Source organism: Protomyctophum bolini, assembly GCF_963924005.1.
Source record: "Protomyctophum bolini genome assembly, chromosome: 12".
Classification (NCBI taxonomy): domain Eukaryota; kingdom Metazoa; phylum Chordata; class Actinopteri; order Myctophiformes; family Myctophidae; genus Protomyctophum; species Protomyctophum bolini.
Window position 1 is genome coordinate 12,391,395 of NC_137873.1, and position 15,201 is coordinate 12,406,595.

General features: G+C 45.1%; 1 protein-coding gene across 4 annotated transcripts in view; it reads right to left on the reverse strand.

The window, feature by feature from the left end:
- Positions 1-15,201, reverse strand: part of ankrd12 (ankyrin repeat domain 12) — a 48,673-nt gene that overhangs the window by 5,015 nt on the left and 28,457 nt on the right. The window contains exons 3-9 of one of the 4 annotated variants that reach the window (XM_080779199.1): positions 13,527-13,677; positions 10,830-10,901; positions 10,083-10,226; positions 9,453-9,656; positions 7,247-7,389; positions 6,071-6,218; positions 204-4,747 (exon numbers count right to left, since the gene is read on the reverse strand). In XM_080779199.1, coding sequence (XP_080635325.1) covers positions 204-4,747; positions 6,071-6,218; positions 7,247-7,389; positions 9,453-9,656; positions 10,083-10,226; positions 10,830-10,901; positions 13,527-13,677 — 5,406 coding nt within the window. Of the gene's footprint in view, positions 1-203; positions 4,748-5,995; positions 6,219-7,246; positions 7,390-9,452; positions 9,657-10,082; positions 10,227-10,829; positions 10,902-13,526; positions 13,678-15,201 lie in introns of all 4 variants that reach the window. The other 3 variants (XM_080779197.1, XM_080779200.1, XM_080779198.1) reach the window with 3 other exon arrangements.

Genomic DNA, 15,201 nt, shown 5'->3' on the forward strand with positions numbered 1-15,201 from the left:
GCCAACACAATTAACTACTGGGTAATTTACACAATCTGGTGTAAAAGCACAAGTTTGTGGCAGACAACTTAATTGACACTATCCGATACCGAACTGTGCCCATGTGGTATACCGCATCCTCTGTGAAATTTAAGCAGGAGAAAACAAATACCAATGTATGAAAAATGCCAATGGATAAGAAAAGGGGAAAAGGGAAGACTCACTGTTGGTATACAGAGCTTGCTGAGCGGGTTTCCATCCAAGAGGTAGGAGCCGTTGAAGGTCACATATTCATCATAATACTGTGGCGGCTGTGGTATGACGCTTAACAACACTTTGCGCTTCTCCTCGATCTTCCTGCGAATGTGCAGGAACTCATAGTAAGGGTTGGCTCTCTCTGTCTGGTAGGGCTCTATCTCTTCCAGCTTCACAGAGTCCACAATATCAGCGAAAGACTGCTCCTCCTTCTCCTTTCCCTGCTCAGTGTCAGAACAAGTCTGGGAGGCGATGACTTTGGCCATCTTCCTCTTACGCGGATGTTGCACAGGGAAATCCATTTCCTCATACGCTAAGCGGACCTTGGCCTTGGCACCGGAGGAATCAGAATCCCGTTCTCCTGACTGCGGGGAGGAACTTCCTGAGGAATTGGAACTAGAGTTTGCTTGAGCCAACACCTGGACAGTACTCTGACCTGGCTCCCCTGCAGCAAAAGACAGTGACGTCTCAGGTTGCTCCTTAACAGGGGATATATCCATCGGCTCGGAGCAGGGTTCCGATTGTACCTCGGGAGCATTTTCTGAAACCAGGCTGACCTCGGTTAAGGAAGACTCAGTCATCATAGGGGTCTCAGCACTCGTCTCTGCGCTCAGTGGAGCATCTGCCTTCTCTTCACATTTCTGTTCGAGGCTCACACAGTTTGAGATGACTGACGTCATTGACATGGTGCTGTCCATTCTGTCCATCTGCAGACTGCAAAAGAAACCTCCAATGTCAACAGAAGGTCTTAATTTCTTGCCATCTTGGTTAGTTACATCTACGTCCTCGTGGGAAGGTTTTACATCAGAGTTAGTTTTGTCAACGCCTGGCATTGATTCCTCTGTGCTGGAGCTGGGAATGTGTGTGCTAGTAGAAGGCACAGGAGTGTCAATCGTTTCTGATCCGTAGCCTTCCGGAATAGTCTCTATGATGTCTTGTCCTACTCTTTCAGTGCCGTTGCTAGCTGCACTCTCCACAGGAGTCTCTTTATGGTCAGGGCTTGGTGCAGATACAGATTCTGACTCATGCAAGCTCTCCATACTGGCACTTGGGAGGGGTTCCCTCGTTTGGCTACAACTCTGCGAGGGTGTCTTTGCATTGTTAAAAGCTGCCAACTCTGCAGACAGAGAAGCTGCCGATACCAGTGGTGGATCGGAAGGAGAGTCTTTTGTACTACATTCTGACTCCGCACTGGCGTTCTCCACGGGGAGACACTGGACTTCCCATGTTACAGGAAGGTCAGGGATCGAAAGCGGTTTCTGATCTGTTGACTCTGCCTGGGGACAACTAGCCTGGGGAAGGCTGGGCTGAGGAAGCACGAGCTCCATGGTTGGAGGGTCTTTGGCGGACATGTGTTGCGTACCATTGCCAACAGTGGCCCCTTCCCTCTCAGAGCTAGCATCGACATCACACTTCACATTTTGTTGAGTCAAATTATTATCATCAGCATTATGACTGATGACACTCTCCTCCGTATCTGCAGGGCCCTGTGCCGTTCTCGTCTCCTCTGCTGGCTGCAAAGACACACTGGCCTTTGGTGGATGTTCAGTGGGCTTAGCATCAATAGGTGATGAGTTGATGTCCTCGTCCAGAATAGCCCTAAGGTAAGGAGATTCGTGTCTGCCAGACAGCGGTGTCCAGTTACTCTGCTGTGGCACATCTGGAAGACTGTTGCACTCTTTATCATGAACAGATGGCGACCTTGTCGTCTGCACCATGAGGGAAGATTGGAGGAATGGAGGTTGTGAGTCTGAGGCTTCCAGGTTGATGTCGGAGTCATACTCGAAGGGCCTTGGGGTTAGCGTCGTTGCTTGGCATGAGTCCTCCGAGCTGGCTACCGAAATCATAGAGACAGACCTGGACATGTGTCCAGCCCGTTCGCTATCCGGCCTAGGCGACCGGCACATGCTGTTCTCCATACCCACCATGACCTTTGAACTTATGGATGACTGGATCTTACCATCCAGAGACATTGTCCTGGACCCAGTGCTGTCCTTGACTGGCTTGGCGTCTCTGCTGTGGCTATCGGAGACTTCTGAGCTTTTTGAGCGTAGCAGATCCTTGCTCAAGCAAGGTTCAGTCTTGGCCTTGTCTTTGCTCTTGGTCTTTGCTAGGTCTGCCGCAGGCCGCTGTTTCAATCTTTCACGCTCCTTCTGTTTTATTTTCTCCAAGTGCTTTCGATGCCACTGTTCGATTTCCTGGTCCTTGAGGCTAAGCATGCGCTCAAAGCTCGTCTGCATCAAGTCATCATTCACCAGCCTTTTCTCTTTGGGCCGGGTGTCTCGTGACGCTGATGAGGATTTCGCCCTGTCAGATTTGACCTTGTCCACCTCCGTCTCATTGGGCTTGGGCTTAGTGACCTTGAGCGGCTGAGAGCGGTCTTTGTGCCTGTCCTTGTCTCTGTGTCTGTCAGAGTCTCTCTCTCTCCTCTCACGGTCTTTCTCTGGGGTTTTCAAGACCTCCTCCCTTGACTTTGTGGGCATGGCCTTGCTGCTTTCAGAAACGTAGCCCTTCTTGTCTTCCAAGAGCAACTTCAGATTGGAACTGGAGGACAGAGCCGCGTCTTTAAGTTTGTCTTTCTTTTTCCTATCACAGTCTTTGTCTTTGGAGCGATCAGATTTACAGTGATCTGTAGATTTATCTTGGGGTTTACCCTTCTTGTCAGTGCTAGCCCTGTCCTTTTCTCTGTGCTCCCCCCCACTGTACTCCCTCTCTCTATCACTCCGTTTGTCTAGCTTGTCTTTATTTTTCCTGTTGTCGTCGTGCTTTTTTGTTGTGGACAAGGATCTCAGCTTCTCGCCTTCTCTGTGGTTTTTATCACCAAGTGCATGGGAGGAATTGGCTGCAGTTCGCTCCCTCTCCCTCCAGCGGTCTGTTAAGTTCTGCGGTTCGGCCTTGTCAGAGTGGTCCTGCGTTTTGACCTTTTTTTCTTTGTCAGGATGCCTTCGCTCCATCTTCTCTCCCTCCTTCTCCTTTCCAGGCAGCCTCTTGTCGGCCTTGTCGCGTGCGCCTTTTTCTGAAGGCCCCAGCTGGTCTTGATCAGCTGTGCTTGCGCTGATGGGTTTCTCTTCCACTTCCTCTTTCATGCCGGTGTTCAGCTGCGGCGTCTCCTCTGTTATCCGAGCTGAGCCGTGGCTGTCTGCTCTCTCTTCCTTACCCCTCTCCTCCTTCCCGGAGGACTCTTTGCGATCCTTTTTAACAGCCTTGTCCTTCTCTCGCTCTTCTGCCCTCAGCTTCTTTTCCTTGTTGGCAGAGTGCTTTTCTCTTGCGCCTCTCTCCTCCTTGACCAGGGAAGTGTCTGAGGTCTTCTGCGGAAGGCTGTTGTCTTCGCTCTCTTTTTTCACTGACAGAGGCTCCTCCGTCTCGTCACTTTTGAAAAAATTCTCTTTCCAGAACTCCCTGTCAAACTCTAAATTCCTGTGGCTGCCGTCTTTCCTGGCATCCTTCGGCCTGTGGCGGCTTCTCTCAGCATCATACTCCCTCCTGTGTTTGTCTTTCTCCTTGTGTTTTAGCTTATGCTTTTTCACTACTTTGCCGTCGGCATCGGTCTTCCGTAAGATGCCCTCAGCGCTGTCTAAACTGTTTCCTATGCTGCTTTCCTTGTAAGGGCTGGAACCGCCATCGTCGGCGTCAACATTAGGGTCCTTCTGCTGGTGCTTGCTCTTTTCCTTGTGCTTGCATCCCTTGGAGCTGGAGCCTTCAGTGCAGTAATCTGTGTCCGTGTAGTGGTTGTATTTCATACCGTCCATAGGACAGGGACTGTCACTGATGGCGATCTTAGTATTTTCCTGTTTTAGTGGCGTTGCCTGCTTGTCCGACAGGCTGTGGTTCAGTTTGGGAGACTTGACGGAGGAGAGGTGAAAGAGGTGGACGGACGAGTCGTCTTTGGGGCTGAATGACATCTTGAAGGAGTCCTCGTCCCGGCTCTTGTCCGTGGTGTCAGACACTGTGGCGACAGAGAACACCAGAGCCTTGCTGTTCTCCTTTCCATCCTCTTGGTTTTCTTTGTTCTTATTCTGGCTTTTGCTCTTCCTCTTCACTTTACCCTTGTCTTTTTGTGGCTCTACGATCTCCTTTTTAGACCGAGCGTCTGGTTTGAGTCCCTCCGAGCTCTGAGAGCAGGTTGGCGAGTTCCTTTTCTCGGACACATTCTCGTTCTCGTCACTGGACGTGTCTGAGTTGCAGTGCAGGACACGAGACGCCTTTTGCTTTTTGGCTTTGGAGGAGGAAGATGAGGTATCCCCCTTGCCACCCTGCTTTCCTGCAACATGGTTCCTATCTTTTTCCTCCTTCTCCCTCTGTCGTAGCTCCCTCCGGAGGATGTGCCTGTCATTCAGGGCTTTGCTCAGGTCCTCCTCCTCTTCCTCATCCTTGAACTCATACTCATCCAGCCCCGACACGGATGAAGAGGCTTTCATGGCGACTGGCTTGCCGTCCGAGTCCTTCTCGCCTTCAGAGTCCTCCATGATGTCATCTACACTGGAGGGGTTCACTGATGGAGGGTCTTCAGAGTCTATGGAGGGAAAAGTAAAGACTCATTAATATAATAATAAACTGTCCATTGTCAATGGCGTTTTTAATGATTGTTTAACTAAAAACAAACATTAAACCTGTATATAGGAGGGGCTAGCCAATGTTCCCTAAAAAAATAATTCGGTCTGAGCAAACACTCACAATGACTTCACACAGGTGTGATTTCTTTCCTTTTTTCCCAAATGGGTATAAGAGTGAATCAATGAATAGTTACATAAGGTTACGCACTACAAGTTACAACATTTTTATTTTATATCAAGGTGGTAGGCTAGCAATTTTAGGAATATTCAGGTAATCTATATCAGTGGTTCTCAACCTTTTCAGGCTGTGACGCCCCCTAAAGTATTCATATTTGAACTGGGGACCCCCCACTCAGACAAACAACAGAATGGTTCCACAGATAAATATTGTGAAAATAGCCGATCTACAAGCTCGTTGTGAACTTGTAGATCGGCTATTTTCACAATTGTTGCCTCAAAGATTTGCTTAGATGAAACGATCAAACTGTTTTGGACACCATTGTACAACAAAACATAAATATATTATTAGAATGTTGCAGAGAATATTACCCCTTACTCACATAATAAGGTACTACTGATACACCAAGTGGGCGATCCAAAGTAAATGCAATTCTATTAAGAGCTTATACAGTATCAGATAAAATATGCTCTATTGCAGCAGCCAAATGAATACCAAGGATTTTACTGTGTGCATTGCACTGTAATGCTCTTTTGGTAGCCTGTACAGTATACAGAATTATAAGATTACTAAACAAGATGGGAAATACTATTGGCATGGCTTCCCTGTGAATCTCTCAATTGATCGACTTTCTCCAAAGGATTGTCAGATCTCAGAGTTTGGCTATGAGATATGAGCTGATGAATTCACAAAATGTGAAAAAGTATTCCCAGAAGAATATATCGTATACTGTATATTTTACAAAATGTGAAAGATATTTAGGGGTCGACTTCCTCTAATTAGTCCATTGGTTCTTAAAGTGGGATCCAGGGACCCCAAGGGATCCTCGGTGTGTGTGTGTGTGTGTGTGTGTGTGTTATATTTTTTAGTGGTGCTAGCACCACTCCTATGAGGAGCCATGTGTGTATGTATGTGTGTGTACTGTACGTGTATGTATTGTGTATGTAGCTGCAACGTCTTAAGTGGCCAGTAGAGTACACACGCACACCTGCCCACCCGCCAGGGAGGAGTACAGTACAGTACCACTCACTTTGGGGGTCCTTTCCTTGACCTGAAAAGCTTTGAGAATTGAGAAGCAGTGAATGAGTCGGTGCAGATTGTGTACCCGAGGAGCTGTCTTCTTGGTCCGATAGGGGCAGCTCTCCCTTCAGCAGCCGTTCCAGCTCCTGGGAGTCCGCTACGTCTACTGGCCGCTCCCCACGCTTGTTAGCCTGGAAGGCATTACCGCCATGTCGCAGCAGCAACTTCACGATCTGCATTGGATGATAACAGGAGGGGAGATAAATGTGGAATACTGCAATTGAGCGAAGAACAGGAATGGGTTTGAAAATACAGGAACTGCAGAAGATTAAAATAGTCACAGGGCTGACCATGTGGCCTAAGAGCAAGTTCCCTTTCAACACATAAATCGAACCACAAGCCACGATGCAGTGTTTTCAAATCATAGCAGTGCATTCGTCGCAGTATAGTGATTGACAATAACACCCAATTTTAATTGTATCATATCAGATTTATTAAATAACATGTTTTGAGCTGCTAATTCCTAATAGTACATCATGTTGAAAGCATAGGGTTACTTAATTTCGTACTTGGCTTAAAAGCACATTTTAGGTCAGTACCAACAGATATTGAAAACGCATGGCTATATTTACTTGGATTTTGAACAGTAAAAGCGACAGCTCATGAGTCAGTCATGATCTCAACTTCGCAATGGATGCATAACTGTGTAACTCCTACTAGACAGGTGGACAAAATGGGACTGGCAAACTAGAAAAACAGCTTTTGTGATCAAGTTGGCCATAGCAATGGGTCGAATCGGCAACAGCTACGGATAAAATGTAACAGTTGGCACCTCTGTAGAAGCATTATTATGCAATCCATAGGTCTTTAAAAAACACACTTTCAACCTGGCATCCAACATGAACGTGAGGTGAAAACTTTAAGAAAATTAGCAGAACGAGGGTGCCTACAAGCTAAGGGTCCAGTAGAAGCTCTACAAACTCACAAACCAATTGGCTATTTTATACATTTCTATTTTTGAAAAACGTAACCAAATCGAAGCTTTTAAGTTGATCTAACCCATTAAAACTGGGAAAGTATCTGTCATTTTAAAAGAGTGAGGACTACTTGTTTAGAAGGCATTCGTCAAATCGACCTCAGGTCTTTTAATTTGAATTGATTTGGCACTTTTTGACACTACTGCTAAGCACACAGTGAAGTGTACTGCTAAGCACACAGTGAAGTGTACTGCTAAGCACACAGTGAAGTGTATGGAACTCACATCTTTGTGTCCGCTGCTGGAAGCATCATGGAGGGGCGTGTCATCATCCAGACCCTGGGTGTTGACCTCTGCACCTGCTGCTATCAGAACCTTAGCCACATCATAGTAACCAAGGTTGCAGGCCTCGTGAAGAGGAGTCCAGCCTGGAAAGCATACAACAGCGTACAGACAGACATTTAAGAGTGTGAAACAACATATAGTAAGGTTCGGTCGGGTCTGGCGAAAGTCCCCGGTGATTACCTTTTTCCGCACATCTTATCTAAAATGTAAAAAGGTAGAGTAAATGGTAAATGGACTGCATTTATATAGAGCTTTTCTTCAAAGCGCTTTACATTACAATGTAAATCAAATTCACACACCAATAATAATACTACATTTTATTTATAAGGCGCCTTTCAGGGCACTCAAGGTCACCGTACAACAAGGTAAAACAGTTAATACAAAATACAGTTAAAAGCAAAGAATATAGTACAGCTTGCAGCACAAAACACAGAGCTCAGGCATGAGCCTGCCTAAACAGGTGGGTTTGTAATGTGGTGATTGAGACCATGTTTCTAATATCAGGGGGAGGGAGTTCCAGAGCGGCTGAAAGCTCTTGACCCCATGGTGGATAGACGGGCTGGAAGGACTTTGACGATGGGAGGGAAACCATGCAAGGCACCAACTTGGTCATCGGCAGCAGTTAGGGGTTCAGTGTCTTGCTCAAAGACACTTTGACACTTAGCCAGGAGGAGCCAGGAATCGAAACTTGGAACCGTCAGATTCAAAGACGGACACTCTACCTCCAGAGCCACTGCCTCCCCATTAAGATTGAAACACATCTTTGCAAAATAGTCTCTAAATTCACAGGGTGAGACAACCGTTAAAATATGTATTTAGACATCCTGTGCTTTCCCATTGCAGCCGCATCGACATAGTACCGACACTCACGGTCGAGTGTTGAATGGGAAAAACATGGCACAGGCTGACTAAAGAAGCGATTTATTTAACCAGTTGTTTCAACCCGTCGCTTAATATTTACTTTCCGAGAATTTTGCAAACATCTGTTCAGAATACCATTACTTTTTGGATATGGGAATGGGGTAATCATTTGGGACTTTCTCCGGAACCGACCTCTCGCGGGGTCCATTGCAGCGGAAGCTCATCTCGGAGCCAATAGCGGAGAGTGAGGTTCCAAACAAGGCTAATACAACACTACCAGAGAAACAGTGGATGTTGGCTTCCATGGAAGCTACTTCAGAGACTCATCGAGCTGTAGTGGGGTGGAAGGTGGTACTTGTCTTGAAACTTGCTAACAGTATGGCAGTATGGCATCATTAAGCAACATTCAATGGAATGTTGATGCAAAAACACACAAAGGGAGAATATGAGCTAGTCTTTTGGAGTGCCTTTATTTCTGTTTTTTTTATTTTTATACTAAGCGTATGAACTGTAGTATGCCAGTCTGCAACAGTTGCATTACAGCTCCTTCGAACCCCCGGCAATGGTTTTTTCCCCCCACTCTTCTTTATTTTAATTACACCAGTCATTTGAGGGAATCGTTTGACAGTATGAAAGAAACTAAAGCCACGTAACCCCAACCCGTATAAACACAGGCAACTGTATTTTGATGCTGGTAAATCTCGGGCTAGTGGTGAGGTTAGTGTGGCTTGTGTTATGCTTCCTCGCTGCTCGTCAATCACAACTCCACATAAAGCATTTGAATCAATTTACATTTACACATACACATGTGATCATGTGTCATGATGAAAGCTTTAGTTGATTTAACCCTAGAACACTAGACCCGGGTGATTTTCACCCGGAAAATTATATGTTTGTAATTTTCATAATGTTGCTGATGTCTGAGGAGAGTGGGTCTTTCAGCACCTTCATGATGCTCAGTGACGTCATAGTTTGTTTCCCTGCCCACATGACTACTTTGTTCTACAGGCAGGTGTTAAGGTGAATTTCCCGAACAAATTTCGATAGTGAAAAACCCCATAGACCCACAATGTTTTTTTCAGTGGACCAAGGAATGGGTGGACCAAAGGAGAAGTTCCCAGCTCAGTTGTTTTTTTATGAATATTTTTAAAATACCCCAAACTTTCACTGATTTTGCTCAAGATGGTAAAATATACGCATGTGTAGTGATGGATGGTTTGAGAAAAGTAATGTTTAGTGTTTTAGGGTTAAATGTTATGAAGAGCGGCCAGCCGCGGCGTCGTACCTGCAAAGTCTTTGACGTTCACGTCGGCGCCAAGACTTATGAGCTCCTTGACCTGCTTGGCGTCTCCGCGGATGGCAGCCATATGTAGTGCGGTCTCCCCTCGCTCGTTCCTCTTGTTAACCTTATCCTTTTGTCTGGAGGAGGCGCTGTTGGGAACCTTCTTCTGGACAGGGGGCGTCTGGGAGGGGTGACTGGGAGTAGAATCTGCACACAAGCACAGAGTAATACGCACCGTTTACACTTGTATCCAGGCAGGTTTTATCTACAGTATATTTAAACCAGTTATTAATCACTTTCTACCTTCTACTTATTTTATTGCAAAGATCAAAAATAACTCAAATTGTTAATCTCCAAGCTCACAACACGAGCTTGTAGGTGGGCTATTTTGTCTATTCATCGTTAAGTACAGAGGACTTAAGTGGTTAAAAATGTGTCCCCGCAACCAACAGTTAAACCAGTTAAACCAGCAGGACAGTTAGCTTTTCAAAGCCCTTTGTCCAACAACCTTGAAGCTTTGTGGAGCACATTTGAAGGGCTGCCTTCAGCACAGTGACTCATCATCATAGTAAATATAGCAGCAGGCATCTTGAGGAAGTGGAGGAAAGGGCAAGAGGGCACTGCAATACAGACCTGGACTGTTGGCAGTCATCTGCATCAGCAGGGCCATCTGCTTGCGTTCCGACAGCGGGTAGCCGAACAAAAGGTTTGCCTGGGCCTGGGACTTCTTACTGCTGGGGTCCTTCTTCACCTTCTTCTTGTCCGGCCCATCTTTATCTATGAGAAGAACGTTTCGAGGGAAATGCGCCAGTTTAGAAAACGGAGGAGGAATGGTAAAAAATTAAGAAAAGGGGAAAAAGGGTAGAGTGAAAAGGAATAGAAGGGTGGGAAAGATGTTCTTTCTCTAACAGGGACGTCAATGGCACGGCGGTGCAGTCTTTTCGCCCTGCCCTTGTATCTGCCACACAAGCGGAGGACAGATTACAAGCATGAGGCTCGAAAAGAGAGAGAGAAAGAGGGTTGGGGTTAAGAAAAGAAAAGAATAACAACCAGCATTCTCTATTAAGCCAGCCAAGTGCAAACAGTTGCTGCTTCGGCTTCCAAAATTCCTATCAATGTCAGTCAAGTCAGTTGCTACTGAAAAGAAAACATGCGTGGGCAGCTACGGGGTGACCAGTTGCAGGCAACGAGGGAAGGTGAAATACACACGAGAGCGTGCACAAGAGTTGGAGTTGGTGTGCGTTCTTTTGCAGCATAGCAACTTAAGAGACAGATGAGGGGTGTGTGTGTGTGTGTGTGTGTGTGTGTGTGTCTCGAATTGAGGACACGGAGCAGGGTGGGGTTGTGGGGGCGAGGCTCAAGGGGGCTGCAGCAGTTTACCTGCATAGATCCTGGAGGGAGGCACTAATCTCTCTCCCCAGGTCTCACTGGACTGGCCTGGGTCTGAGTCATCTACAGTGCGAGGCAAAGAAGATGGAGGGGAGAGAGAAGAGGGAGGCAGGGAACACAGAGGGGAAAGCACCGTGTTACACCACACGCTCCCCTGGGTTCACACACACACACACACACACACACACACACACACACACACACACAAAAGACCAGACTGCCACACCCACCACACACAGATCATGACTCGTGGCAACACAGGAGATGTTGGTGACCTACGGAAGGTCAGGAGTCGCTCTGTTCCCTTCATCCTACAGCTGATTGACACAGGACACCTGAATCCCTGCGAGGAAGAGGCAAAGCCCTTTTTCTGTGCTAGATTGAATGAACGACCGCAGCAATACCGGTTGCACCGGTCACAGTAGTTGACGATTCATTGTCATTTGTCAAATAAATTATTCAATTCGGCTTTTGACATTGTACATTGGAATTTAAATAAAACCAAATGTTTCTTTGCCTTTTAGGCTTTGTAAACTGAAACTGCACAGGGCAGAGAAGACAAACAACTTTAAAATGCAATTACTGAATTACACAAAGAAAGTGACAGTTAGCAATAATCCAAAAAATTAATGTACAATGACCAAAACAGGCCAGTGACAAGTAGATTTGCTATTTTCACCATTTTGGAGACAAGTATGAACCTTTTTCAACATTTTGGAAATGTTTTGTCCTAAATGGACAAAATGTGGACGCTAGGTTGAAGGTGGATAAGATGGCGTGGACAGCAACATGGAAACAATGATCGGAAAATACCATACCAATGTCATTACTCGTAATTTCATCCGGCTGTTCTTGTACAGATGAATGGAAAATATTCCATGTTAAATAATTGTGATTAGCTCAAATAATTGCGATCGGGCGATTATATTATAATTGTGACGGGCCTTGTTGCACTGTATGGTGCTTGCAAGGACCATCTAAGGCAGGACCACACAATGGAAAATGGTTAGGTTTCTATAGCTTTGCTCTACAGCGTAGAGCAGTCAAATCAGTAGGTCCTCAAAAACACTGCTAAAAAGCCTCTGGGTTTTTTGAATTGCTGTAATTATAGCTGCAGCATACAACAGCCCATTTTCAGATCTGACCTAAACTTATACTTAAAACGTCGAACTAAATGACAGTAATAGAATGTAGTGTATTTGCACAAGGAAAGACGTAAACAACCCGAAAGATTAAGGTTTAAAGTTTAAAAAGAAAAAGAAAAAGAAAGAAAAAAGCAACGCCTCCAACAACAAGCACAGGCCTGTGTGAAGCCGTCTATCTTCAGAATGCATGAAAGTTAACGTCCCGTGTTCTTACTACTACATTTTACAAACAAGTGGCTGGTTTTACATCCCTATTGCAGACGACCAACTGACAAAATCTACTTTTGTATATTGTAAATTGGTTGACTACATTTAACCCATTAAAACCGGGAAAGGCTATTAAAAAATAGCAGATATACAAGATCATAGCATGGCACAAAGTGACGAGATATGAGCTTGTAGATGTGCTACATTAGGTAGATACTATATAGATACCTTTATTATCCTGTGGGGGAAATTCAGTATTCATAGATAAATCTATGGATACATGTACATTTTAAAGAATACCCTTTTATGTTAATCTTTGCTTCTGGGGGTCCCTGCCTGGTACAAAATACTTTCCTTCTGGGGGTCCCTGCCTGGTACAAAATACTTTCCTTCTGGGGGTCCCTGCCTGGTACAAAATACTTTCCTTCTGGGGGTCCCTGCCTGGTACAAAATACTTTCCTTCTGGGGGTCCCTGCCTGGTACAAAATACTTTCCTTCTGGGGGTCCCTGCCTGGTACAAAATACTTTTGAGATGCGGGTCCTCTCCAAATACATTTGGGGGTCCTTGACATTAAAATGTTTGCGCACCACTGATTTAGAAGACATTTGTAGAATCAGCCATGGTTCTTAAAATGGTTAAATGACTTGCCTAGAGAGAACAGAATGCTGAACAGACACAAGTTCTTTTGTGGTTGAACTTGACCTGAAATATTATAAAGGGTTAATTAATCCATTGAATCGATTCTAAAACGAAATAATCGACTCAAATAAAATAATGGATCTGGGGGGGATTCGCAGATTTACAAGCTCACAACACGTTGTGACGTCTATTTTCTGTATTTTTCCATGTTGTACAAGTAAACTAAACTAATAAACTAACTAATAAAGTGCAGTTTACAACTTTACATGGTTAATCAGACAAAGTGAGTCAGTAAATTATAACAAATCAATTAGAAAAAGAAATCACGTTGATATATAAAAACATAAGATTAACAAAAACCCTTCTGGATTATTTGATTCATCAAAAAAAAATTAACCACTAAGAAAATAATTGATAGTTGCAGCCCTACAGATCGTTGGTCCATTCAGTATCCTAAACTTTTAAGATATTAATCAGATATTCAGTGCACTGGACCGCATCCATTTATATACACACACACATATTTGTCAACTCCACAGCCGACCACAAGGGGGCAGTGTGGGGACATGGCAGGGGGCCAGCAGCATGGCTGGAAGAAGGGGGAGGAGCCCCAGCCAGCAGTGGAAGCAGAGAGAGAGAGAGAGAGAGAGAGAGAGAGAGAGAGAGAGAGGGAGGGAGGGAGAGACTCTTTCTTACCCGTGTCCGAGTCTCGCTCCTCTGTCCGTGGCGGACTGGCTGTAAAGGAGAGCTTGCGCTTCATGGAAGACTTGGCTTTCCCTTCCTTCCCCAGTAGATCACCCCGATCCAGCTTCGGAGTTTTGGTGAAGGACGACAACTTGTCTTTGCTCTGAAATAAACAATTAATACAAAAATGTTAACACAAACACACACACACACACACACACACACACGTATGAATTAATTCCAAATCAGAGAAATGTAAGCATACAGTATATATGAAGGATAGACATCAATCAATAAAAACAAGACATGAAGGTGTGTCCATGTGTTGCGTGAATCTACATCCCAAACTACACCAGCCCCATCATGGAAGCGATCAGAAACTGCTGCTGGGCTGCTGCCATGCTAATCAATTGCACATGCTACATCGGCAGTGCGTGCTGCAAAGCGAAGCAGCTCTGCACGATCAAATACGGCCCAACCTTTTCTTTCGGGGGTGGCCGCTGCCTCTATTCAAAATGCAAGTGCCTGACAGATTCACCGCAGCATCCCTGTGTAGTTTCCGGGTAAACGGCGACGGTGAATCCAGTACAGGAGAATCCGATCACAAAGCTCTGCAAACTAGCAGGAAATTGGCCCACAACAATGGGCGAGAGATCAGCAGCACGGGATAATATTTCAGAAAGGACTAAAGCTTTGCTAAAACCTGACACGAACACAACACAGTGCACATGGTGGTCATGTTACAGGCAGCTAATGAGGAGTTTCTAAAGTCGTATTTGTTGTTGTATTGGATGGTGCAGTCAAGCAGGCCAGTTTCACTGGATACTGCCTCACTATTCCCAGGGCAGGGCCAGTAACAAGCTGGTGTTTAAGGAGTAAAGGTCAGGAGAAAGCATATAAGTGACTCACTCTAGGGTTTTTCTCCGTGGATACGCAGACAAGCTGGGTGAAGCAAAAAGAAGACAATTACATATTTTACCCAGCCATTCATTCGTTCCCTGAGACTGCTGCTCATTTATTTATAACTTTTTTATAATAACTTTGCAATGCTAATGGTTAGTAATTGAAAGTGCATTAGTGTAGCGGCGTGACACAAGTATCTACATGACCCGTGAAAATCTAACAGCTCAACTGTTCAGCCGTGTCCACATCTAAATAAAGCACTGCCACTGTGTACTTCATGTCCCTTTACATTAATATTTGGACAAAAACCAACAAAACTCTTGATTTACCAGATGGAATCCTCTTATTTGCAGTGGTCTGTTGCGGGTTATATCAACACAAGAGACACTAACAAAACTGGGCAAGCTGTTGGTGTGGTTGGGAGTTAAACTGGACAATCTGGAGGTTGTTGCAAAGGGGATGATGAGGTGGAGGAACCTGAACGTTATACTGATGACGAGCAAATGGGGATGAGGAGCACATCCAGCTACAGTCCCCCCATACAAAGCAAAGTCAGTGTTGATTTAGTCGACTAAAACTATGTTGACGAAAACTAAATGGAAACTAAATGAAAACTAAGCTATGATGACTAAAACTAAGACTAATATATTGACAATTTCGTCAACAATTAAAAACTAGACTAAAATGTTAGGAACAAGAGATCAGTAAAAGCACAAGTAATTTTACACTTTGTTGCATGTTGAAACTAGCCTGCGACACGTTGTGAGCTTGTAGATCAGGTATT